The 11449-nt window shown below is 41.3% G+C and overlaps 1 protein-coding gene across 1 annotated transcript; it reads right to left on the bottom strand.

Moving 5' to 3' along the window:
• Positions 1-2129: 2129 nt before the first annotated feature.
• Positions 2130-9176, bottom strand: LOC101466445 (inosine-uridine preferring nucleoside hydrolase-like). Its single transcript, XM_004575365.2, has 8 exons — positions 9084-9176; positions 8506-8686; positions 8217-8396; positions 7634-7745; positions 7398-7534; positions 7162-7239; positions 2437-2553; positions 2130-2359 (listed from the first exon to the last, which is right to left on the bottom strand). Exons 1-8 carry the CDS (start codon positions 9149-9151, stop codon positions 2207-2209), a joined length of 1026 nt encoding a protein of 341 aa, XP_004575422.2. The 5' UTR covers positions 9152-9176; the 3' UTR covers positions 2130-2206.
• Positions 9177-11449: the final 2273 nt, after the last annotated feature.

Here is an 11449-nt window from a genome sequence, read left to right as displayed (position 1 = left end):
ATTCCGCCTCTCATGAGAAGGAAGAAAAAACTTGAAGATCATAATTGATGTATCTGTGCTTGCCAAGTATTTGGGAAGCCAATTACTCTCACTTTATAGAAACTTGTGTCTTGACTCTAGAATAATGTTTAACTCACCGACTGTAAGATACTCAGGTCCTGTGGCTGCAAAATAAGCGAAGGTCATTACCCCTCTATCACCATTCTTGACTGTTGACATGAGTTATTTGTGCTGATATGTTTGGATTGTTTTTTATTTGACTCTGTGCATAATGGCCAAACGTCTCCAATCTGGTTCCATCTGTGCAGAGCACATTGTTCAAGAAGAAACGTAAGCTATGCTGCCATGCTCTTTTTAGAGAAAAGTTTTTTTTTCTCGTAATCCTTCTATAAAAGACAATTGTTTGGTTGTTTTCTAATTATACTGTCATGAAGTTTAACATTCAACATACTAACTGAGGCCTGTAGAATCTGAGATGTAGCTCCTGGCGCTTAACAGTGTTTTTGAGGATTGCACAGTTTGACCAAAATCTTTTACATCTTGTGAGACAGGTTTGGGCTTGGTGACGCTAGCCCTGACCCGAGCCTAATTCACAGCATTCAGGAGGTCTATGGAGTTAAGAGCAACAATGTTAGCAGCAGCTAACATCTGCTTCTGGCACTCCTCTTTTAGTGATATTATGGAGTTCTGCTGGGCCAGTCACATCTTATTGATCAGCTCTGCTAAATCCCTGATGAGTGGTCTCTTTGTGCCCTCAATCTAAGATGGAGAGGAAAGAAGATCAGATCATGTGAAGCAAACTGAACAAATTATGAAGAGTGAAAAGGTGATCAAGTATGTTTATATATGGTGAAATTATATCCAAGCCCTTTTATAAAAAACTTTATATATGAAGTTTCTTATAATACTAATGAGGTCGATATTTAGATATAGAGCGATTAAAAGAAATAAAAGAAACACTTTGAAAACACGTCAGATTTCATTGGCCAAAGGTAATCCAGGACCGCACATGTGCTGCCCAGGTGGGGAGGTAGGTGGGAATGGTTGAATTTGGCGCCTCTACCCCCCACTCATCTCTCCTTAACCAGACTCACCAGAGAATTGGTTTTAGCTTCTTTCCACGCTTTAAGAAGGTTAAGGTGATATATTTGGGTGGCTCCTCCCCTGTCCGACCGTACCACTTCATAGTCTACGTCCCCCACTCACCCTGTGACCATGAAGGGTTCTTGCCACTTTGCAAGTAACTTTGCGCTGAAAAAAAGTTAGCAATACAAGCATCTTCCGGTGAAAATTGTCTATGAATAGCACCTCTGTTGTGCTGCTGTCATTCCTGGGCCTGGAGCAAATTCTCTCGTGATTACCTCCCCAACATGTGCAGCTTTGCTGTCAGGCCCAGAACCTATTGAATCTAATTATTAGGTGGGCTCAGACCTTCCTCCCAGTTTTCTTTATTCAAGTCCAACAAGCCTCGTGGCTTCCTGTTGAACAACAACTCAAAGTGAGAAAATTCCGTGGAGGCATGGGGCACCTCCTACACTGCAAACAACAGAGGGTCTAACCAGAGATCCCAATTGTGTTCATCCTCATGAGTGGAGGACTGGACTTTAAAGTCTTATTCAGCCGCTCCACCAATCCATCAATCTCAAGGTGGTAGATGCTGGTCTGAACAGATTAATGCCCAGTAATTTGTATAGCTCTTTCAGTGTGTGGGACATGAATAAAGTTCTCCGGTCAGTCAGTATATCTTTCAGGATGCCGATGTGGGAGATGACCTGAAAAGTGCCTGCGCCGCACTCTTTGCAGAAATGGTGCGCAGCAGCACTGCCTCTGGATATCCGCATAATATGCCGCATAATCGACTAGAACAAATACAAAGTGAAATCCTTGTGCACTCTGATAAAATGGCCCGATAAGGTCCATGTCAGTGAACTCAAACGGGACCTCCATTAACAGCAATAGGCATAAAGGCACTTTTGGAATGGCTGGCTGGTTCAACAGCTGACACCACAGACACATAAGCCCACATGCTTGGCCATGAAAACTGGACCATTATTCACCGTGGGGTTATAGTGAGCGACCTGGAAAATCAATTCCCAGCAGCTTTTAGGCACCAGCAACTTGGTGTGCTCTTTTTCAAAGAGAAAAAAATCAGTTTTTATTTCTTGTTATGAACCAAACTCACGCATTCAGCATGCATAGAAACATTCTATTTGAGTGCATTGGTCAACATTTTCTTTAACTTTTCCAAGTCAACTTTCTTCATGATGATGGCCTTATGGTCTTTCTTCAGCTTCTGGATGTAGTCCACCACCATCATGCCTCGGGTGTAGGTCCCCTCTAACTCCACTGCCACCGCAACCTGAAGGAGAAACACAAGAAACTGTTAAACAATACTTGAAATTTTACTTAACCTGATAAAAATCAGGAGTTGCTTACCTCTTCGCTCTCAGTTATCAATGTATCATCGATGGCAGCAGCTAAGGCATAGACGTCACAGGAATTGAAACCAGTTCCTGCAGTAATCTCCTTCTGATAGTCAGCTGATTGGGCTTTCTGTCAAATCAGTACATCAGAGGTATTTAGACATTTTGTGATTATCAGTGTAGGGACTAGGGATGGGTATCGAAACCCGGTTCTTGTTGAGAACCGGTTCAAACTGTTTCAATTCCTTGGAATTGTTTGCCATTTTTGCAAACGATTCCCTTATCGATTCCAGTCGCCCCGAATGACGTCACCACGTTGCGGAGCGTCATTTACCTGGCAGAAAACATGGCGCCTAAGCGGCTCAAACGCTCAAAAGTTTGGTCATACTTTACGAGAACGGATGACAACAGGGCAACTTGCAATACTTGTAAAGTAGAATTTCATTTAAGGGAGGAAACACTACGAATATGCAAAAGCATTTGCTCACAAAACACGCGATGACCTTAAATGAATGTCGTGTTTTTAATTCCGCTCCGGACTCGTGAATCTCAACCCAGCAGCAGCGGTAATGTTTCCACGTCCTCTCCCGTTAATGCGGCAGGTAAATAATCAACTAACAGTGCATATTATGTTAGCGCGATCTGCCTTATTACAAAACCTGCCATTACTGTGGTGGCTCAGATGCTGGCAGTTCTCACTGCAGTCTACCGGTAGCGTCTCCTTTCAGGCCAGGATAGACGAATGTCACCGAGCAGTGACTAAGTTTGTGGTAAAAGGCTTGCACCCATTTGCCACAGCAGATGCCCCCGATTTTCGGTAAGTGAATGTGTTTAATTGTAGGCAGGAACATTACTGGGAATTCTTGTGTAATTGCTACAGAATAATTTGTTATACTTTGTTATTGCTACAGAAGAATATTTATTTTATTATTTTACATTTACAATTTTTTTTCCTGGGGACCCTGTGACACCCCATGGAAGAGCCATAGGCTGTGGATCTCTTAAGATCTCACTGTTGGGTTTGTAAGGCCATGTTACTCCTAAATTTCTATCTTGTTCAAAGAGAAGATATAAAACAAAGTTCTAAGCTAATCGACCTTAGTGTTTTCCTTTTTTTAAAAATAAGAATCGATTAGAGAATCGATAAAGAATCAAATCGTTAAACAGAATTGAAAATGGAATCGGAATGGTGAAAATCTTATCAACACCCATCCCTAGTAGGGACTAACACGTTATTAAGTAACGCGTTACAGTAACTACGTTATTATTGTGGTAACGAGCACGGTAACTAGTTATTATGCCAAAATCAGGAACGCGTTAATCGTTACTGGGATTTAGATAGGGTCGTTATTCGTTACTTCTTGCGGTGGCTATCGTGGAGCTTCAACAGATTCAGTAACATTAGCAAGTGGTGGAGGCCAGCAGGTGGTTGAGGGAAAGGGGAGGCAAGAGGAGCAGAGACCCGAGGTGGCCGCCGGTCCGAGTGTCAGGTGAAATGACCTTCAGGTAAGAAGTTATGACCTGCAGTCTATCTGGGTCAGATATAAACCAAGTTAAGGTGGAGTTTATTTTAGTTATGCTGACTTTTTTGTACTGGGTACTAGCTAGCATGACGGAGTTTCTATACAGCTGGGGGGTGCTATGATGTTGATGTTGAACTTTATTTTGTTCATAAGGTTAATTATTAGAGTTTCCACCCGTCCCTAGTAGGCTAGAATCATGGCGGCGGTCAACGACGGTCCAGGCGTGGGATTTCTCTCGTGGAAATATGCACATTATTTTTTCCTTTCTATTGGTACGTGGCACAGTGCACTTGTGGCAAGTAAGCAAGCTAGAGGACTGACAATCTTGCTGGGTATCCAGTTACGGAAGCAACACATTAACAAGAGAATTCTGAGTAAAACCAAAGTTACTTTCCCTAGTAACTAGTTACTTTGAAAGTAACGAGTAACTTGAAGTAACTGAGTTACTTTTGAACTAGTAATGTAACTAAGTTACTAATTTAAAGTAACTTACCCAACACTGGTGATTATCTGTAAGCCAGTGGAGGACCAAGGTCTAAACAAAAAAAGTTGCCACTAGAGGGCTTCAACCAACACCTGTAGACTCCTCTTTTCACACTCTGTGGTTACCCTTGTATAGTTGAGAGACCTTGGGGAGTATAATGCAAAACCTTTGGTCTTGTTAGCTTATTAACACCATTTAAATGTCAGTTTAGAATTTGGAAGTGGACGTCCTGGCACGTCAATCTGGCTATGTGCCACAAGCCAGTAGAGTAACCCAGATTTCTTGGAGTCACTGGTTGGGTTGAAGAGTGTTACATCTAGGGACTTAATTGCTCTGCTGGGGGATTTAACCACTTATTTGGAGAGCAGTGTGACCTGGATGGGTGGAAGGCTGTACCAGCCAGGAGTGCATGGAAGATAAAAATTGAATGAGAATTTTGGTCAGGTTCAAAGCGAACCATCAGACAACTCAAGAGGGGTAAGTTGTGCTCTTCTCACACTGTATACAATGGTAGTTTGGTTTCCTATGGTGTTGATCAATGTTCCCTCTAAGCTGCGTGCGTGCGCAATTGCGCACTGCTGGCACAGTCTCTGCGCACAGAAAATCTGCGTTGCGCACAGAAAAAAAATCTAACCTGAATTGAAATTAAAATTAATACTTTAACATTTCTGTTTTGCAGGGTTAGTCAGTAAGTGACTGGCTGCTCCCGTATGGGATTAGAACGATGCCACCTTATCCCATAGTCCAGCCAATAATGCCATTCACATTCGTATATACGCAGCTAATCAACGTGGTTGACAGGCTTATACGTGTCAACCATAAGCCTGTGGTTGCGTCCTTATGCGCGTCCTTATGCGCCAACACCGGTGCTTTAGCTAGCAAAGAGGCGTGGCTGATGTGGAGGGAAGCCACGTTAATGACAACGTGTACAACCATTGGAGATGTGAGCAGAACAGACAGAACAATTGACGGAAAAAGTGTGGACTTTATACCAGTTTTTAAATTGTGTTGATCGGCCACGTAAAACCAGAGTTATGATAAAAAATATATGTAATGTTTGGTTTTCTTCCTGAATACTGTCGTTGTTTATATTTACTGCGGGAAGAAACGGTGTTTTATAAGGAAAACGCTGGAAAGCCTGTGAGCAAAAACAAAACCAAAAACCCACCACCCTTTCCTATTGGTGGAAAAATGCACCATGTCAACCAATCAAAAAATTATATGGCAACAGATGTTTAGGAAGGGGGGAGGTTTTAGGAGTGACGTGTTTTGAGATGTGAGAGATTTGCGATGTTTAGGGCAAATCTTGTATAGTTAGTGTGTAGTGTAGTCAGTAGTTTTGTTGTGTGTGTCAGAACAATGAGGCGACTGCTGAATGTTACAGGTGTTACAGGAGTGATACATCTCCTGTTGTCAGGCCTGCAGGTATCAGGCTGTTGTTCTCGTTTATCTCATAGTGGACAGGAATTATTTTTTGGAGTGGCACACTAATTTGTGTGGCATCAGATTTGATGCAGAACAGCTGATTGTTCTGTAAATAGTTTGAAATGTATATTTAAAAAAACGCCCTGGCTGCATTTTTAGGTAAACAGCTGCAAAAAACTTTGTTGTTTGCATAATCCAGTAACTATTTTGAAGAAGTAACTATATAATTAATTGCCCAACGTTGGTCATTATATACTGTATTTTGCAGACAGAGAGTTACAGGACTCTCTCCCAGACCACAGACTCATACTCATAATACAAGTCAGAGCTTTAAAAAAAAAATCATAAAATAGAAAGTTGTGTTTTCAAAATTGGAGTTCAAGTTCTTTTTACTTCCAACAGTGTTAACATGCTACACAAGTCATGAACAAGATTCTTTTTTAATTTTCATTGTAAGTGGGTTAAAGCACTTAATTAAAAGTAGTCTAACATAAATGTAAATGCTGTAATTTGATTATTTTAATAAACCATGTAATTTGGATGGATTCGATGCTGGCGTGACCACAGTGCACACGTCTGCTGTTGCTCACAGTGGTCCAAGGGACGCTCAGGAGGTTTGTGTGTTCGCTCAGACACGTGAAAAATTAGAGGGAACATTGGTGGTGATCGTAGGAAAATCTATGCTTCTCTGTTCAGGCTTCTGCCCCACAACCTGAATCAGGAGAGTGACCTTTCTGATGTGAGAATTACACCACTCCCTGTGAGAAAAGCTGCAATCATTCAATCATTTTATCAGTGCGACAGTTTTTGTTTCTTATGTATTATGCTTCTCCCCCCTTTCAGCAAATTATAAATTAAAGAACAAGGATGTGTAACGACATGTATGTAAGTGTCATAACATTCTTTTGGCAGCACAGTGTGTTGAAGCCTGGCATTATTGTGTCACAGCACTAAGATCCTGCTTAGACAAGTTAATCTGGGAGGAGTGGCAGTTTAGCTCACTGGGCTGAGCTGGTGAACACATGACACGATACCAGTCTGAGGTTTAGTTTGATCCGAGGCTCTCTTGGCCTGTCTTCCCCCACTCTCTTTCTGCTGTTCTGTCTCATTTTTCCCATGGCCTATCTAATAAAGGTGAAAAAACTTCAAAATTGTTTAACAGAAATTCCTCATCATTCGCAGCACCTGGGGATCCAGTGCTTCTTGCAACATATTTTCTTGCAAAAATGTATTAAGATATAAATTTGTCACACTTTCTGGGGATGGGATTCTAATTATTGTAATAATATCATTTGCACACTCTTACCATCCTTGAAAGACTTGAAATCTTTTTCATGAAGTCTGCTTTCTGTGTAGATTCGGCAAGCCAGGTGTCACAGAAAGACTACAGGAGGAAATATTGAGGGTGCAAATTTAAATCACTGTGAAATTATCAGTCAAGCCAAAAACAGCATTATTACAAATATTCAAATATTATTCTAAATGTAATTTCAGTTAGTGTAAAGCCATACAGCTTGCTGTACAACTTGTCTGTTTCCTTACCCACGGAAGGCTGTTCCTGCAGGTGAACTCCCATGTAGCCATGTAGGTTGGGCAGGTGTAGCGGTCCAACACGATGTAAGCCGCCTCTGGGTCGGCTACAAAGTTAAACTCTCCACACACTGTGGTGTTACCTCTGGCTGCACACAGACATTATTAATGCAATTCTTGTTATTATTAATATAGAAAAAAAAATCATAAATCAGAGAATAAGTACATCAGAGTAAATAAAAGCCTACATTCAGTGTTTCCCCCCATGATGTAGAGCGCCTTCAGCTTTTTTGGCAAGGAAGGGTCCAACTGCACTGCGACAGCCAGATTAGTGAGGGGGGCAGTGGCTACGAGGATCACCTGAAGGCAGAAGACTAATTTGTGTTGATGACTGGAATGCTCTTGTTATTCATAACATAGCTTTGGGATGAACAAAACCCCTACAAATAAAGGTTTTTTATCTAGAAATTTACTTTTTTAGTGAAATTCAATAGATCATTTACATAGAGTAAACCTTTATGTTTACCTTTTTTTTAAATAAATAAACCATTTCAAGAAAATCCCAAATTCAAGGCACATGTAGTGAAACAATGTTGTCATTGAGTTGTGTTTTAGATACATAAAACTTAATAACAACTGAACTGAAATGAGCAAATCCGCTCTAGAAACTAAGCCGAACTAAACTGAATTAAAAACAAAAATTAAAATAAATAAAGAGAATCCAAAAACTATAATAATTCTGGTATGCATAGAATACATGCATACACAGAAAAATTTTGCTCTTAAATTTTATTTACAGTACATTAGCAACATGTTTAACAGAGCACTCACCTCTCCAGCATTGTCTTTCACAAGCTTGATCATGGCCTGCACAGCTTTCTTCTTCTGCAGCAGATCCAAGCCTGGAGCATCTGGATCCGGGACATCCCCCAGCCCGTCTTTCCCGTGGTAATCAGCCGCATGCTGTTTGCGGGCCAGCAGAGGCTTTGAGCAGCCACGATACACTGGAATCTGTATTGTAGGTTGCATTTAATAGCAGGTCATCCAGCATGCAACCATGCAGTCAGATTTGTCACCATATCCATGTATAAGACTCTCCCACACTCTGCTCAAAACTTACATCCAGCCTATTGCAGACTTTCAGGACACGCAGCGTGTTCTTGAGGACGTTCTCCAGGGGTGTGTTGCCATGGCAGCAGGTGATCCCCAAAATCTCCACATCAGGGTTGGCGAGGGCCACCATGATGGCCATAGCGTCATCCACCCCAGTGTCCACATCAATGATGAGCTTCTTCTTCATCCTGTGTTCAACCACAGCATTAAAAACCTGAAGAGATATTGTTTCTAATAATGCAAACTTCATTCCTCTAATATGATCTGGAACCACGTATCCCTCCATTTTTTTTAACGGCTTTTCTAACTGGAGCCTATCTGAGCTGTCAGAGGGAGGGAAACAGGGTACACTCTGCACGGACCACCAGTCTATCTATCACACAGAGAGAGAGAAAACTACAAAAATGAAAAAAAAAATGAAACACAGCGTTTTTTTTATTGATATTTAGATACTTTTTACAGCATCACCTTTAGGAGGGTTTCCAATGTTTAAATGCATATGCAGTAATTAGTGTTCAGAATTAAATTCTTATGGTATTCTAAGGTTCATTCTAAAGTAAAATTACTTAAATGTAAAATACTCACCTGGTGAATGGATTCTGTTTACAGCTTAATGATATAAGCGTCCGCAGCTGAATGCGTAAACTGAACATTGGGCAGAATTATATAGGGAGGTGTTGCATAAACACATGGCTAACTCCACCTCAGGGGATTTTCTCTAGGTGTTATAAATGTACCCCAAACTTGGGTTTGTCCGCCTTTTTGTTGTCTTTTGTAAAATGAAATAACTGCATGCTCTTTTTGGAAAGAACAACATTTAATAATAATATAGAGGGGACGGGGGTTCAAACTGTGTAATAACTAGAATTGTCTGACATTGTTAAAATAATATTGTTCAGCTACAGGTGTCTAGAATTAAAGGGGCTACTGAAGGCTTTTCAGTTAAAACAAATACACTTTAAAAAAGAAAAACAAACCATTCAGTTTCTCTATCTTAAGATAAACTCTTGATCTAGAAAGTGGACAATAGAAATAATTAATTACATAATTACATTCTTGAAGGATTTTCATTAAACCCAAATATGGTAGAAATGTATTGAAAAGAAGGAATTTTATAGCCATCTTAAAACAGCTACTCTAGAGAAACCTGCATCCAGCCAGTGCACAGATTTTTAATGTGTAACCTGTATCCAGTGCCGTCAAATAATGGATGTCTTTATCCTCTGTAAGAAGACTTTTATTTTGAAAGAAACACCTTTAGTGCATGTGTTCATTTTCTCATATGATTTGTGACTAAACAATTTGCATCTAATGTAATTCACGTTTCTGCAGACGTGCTTGCAGCATGGTTAATTTAAATAAGACATTTCTTTTATAAAGTCTGCATACAGTTTACACGTGAAGACGGTAGAATTTTATAAAGAGGATAAGCTGGATAAGCTCTTGGCTAACTCCGAAATTCCTTTATAACCTCTCCGCTATAGAGTTTAAGGGTATTCGTGACTTCACAAAGCCTCTTTAAGGCTTCACTTGCTTAAAAAGCAAATTTCTTTCCTCTCATGAGAAAGAAAAGTGAAACGAAATCAGATTTGATGTGTCTGCTTGGCAAGCCTTTGACATTACCTTTGTGGAAACTTGTGTTAAAGACGAATCTGCTGCAGGGCTGAAACATTGGTTGTGAAAAGATCTATTATCTTATGATTAAAGGGTATGTCAAAGCTCTGCATTCTTAACAATTGACTTAATCAGGTAGCATATATCACCTCTGTACTGTGTTTGCAACATACCTTGCTGTTATTGTAGTCGGCTTAACTAGTTTAATGAAACTATTAAGTCAGAAATTCTACATATGTGGTGTGAGATGTGTTGATCATGCAAACATGTGTTAAACTTTTTGACTGCATGATGATAACCTCAGTTTTTACTGGCTTGCAGAAGTTGGTATCAAAGCCTTATTTCCCTTGGAAATGACAATAGACATTCATGAAAGTTTTCACGTCACTCTGTTTGACTTTATCTGTCTCTCACATTATTGCAGAGGAATTTTGGTCCACTGCTATGTACAGCATTGCTTTATTTCATTTATGTTTGCAGGCATTTGTGTTGAGGTCTGTACTTTCACTTTAACACTGTAAAAACCTTGACTGTTCTCTGTTTTCAGCCATTCTGTGGTAGATTTGCTGCAATGCATGGGATCACTGTTGAATGACCCAGCTTTAAGCCAAACTTCAGCTGTTGGACAGATCTAGAATACTTTGATATACAGAAGAGTTCATGTTTAACTCAGTGACTGAAAAACACCAAGGTCCTGCGGCTGCAAAGCAAAGTCCCAATCATTACCCCTACACCACAGTACTTGACAGTTGGTATGAGGTGTTTGGGGTGATTTGGCTTGACTGGTTTCTGTAAAACATTTTGTTGTGCATTATGGTCAGACCCTCTCCGTGAATCACTACCTTATTGTGGTGGAGGAGTTTGTGTGTCCCAGGGATCCCAGGGGCTATGTTGTCTGGGGGCTTTAGCCCACTGGTAGGGTCTCCCATGGCAAATTGGTCCTGGGTGAGGGACCAGACAAAGAGCGATTCAGAAGACCCTTATGAAGAGAACATCGAGGGAACAGTTTACCCTGCCTGGGATAGGATTACCGGGGCCCCGTGCTGGAGCCAGGCCCGGGGAGGGTGCCCGAGGGCGAGCGTCTGGTGGCCGGGCCTTAGTTCATTGGGCCCGACCGGGCACAGCCCGAAGAGGAGACATGGGCCCATCGTCCCGCAGGCCCACCACCCGCAGGAGGCGCCATAGGGGTCGGGTACATTGTGTGCCGGGTGGCGGCCAGGAGCGGAGGCCCTTGCGGACTGATCCCTGGCTGCCAAGACTGGCAATAGGGACATGGAATGTTGGAATGCTGGAAGGTGCTCTGTTGTCCTGCTGGGAGACTTCAATGCTCACGTGGG

This window comes from Maylandia zebra, linkage group LG23, assembly GCF_041146795.1.
Source record: "Maylandia zebra isolate NMK-2024a linkage group LG23, Mzebra_GT3a, whole genome shotgun sequence".
NCBI lineage: Eukaryota > Metazoa > Chordata > Actinopteri > Cichliformes > Cichlidae > Maylandia > Maylandia zebra.
The sequence above is the reverse complement of the archived record's forward strand: the minus strand, read 5'-3'. Positions and strand labels throughout refer to the sequence as shown.

Excerpts from the sequence above, each read along its gene's own strand:
- LOC101466445 (XM_004575365.2), bottom strand. The coding sequence starts at position 9,151 with ATGTTCAGTTTACGCATTCAGCTGCGGACGCTTATATCATTAAGCTGT. Across the intron at positions 7,746-8,216 it reads TGAAAGACAATGCTGGAGAG|GTGATCCTCGTAGCCACTGC; the intron begins GTGAGTGCTCTG and ends TTCTGCCTTCAG. Across the intron at positions 7,240-7,397 it reads GCAGGAACAGCCTTCCGTGG|TCTTTCTGTGACACCTGGCT; the intron begins GTAAGGAAACAG and ends TTCCTCCTGTAG.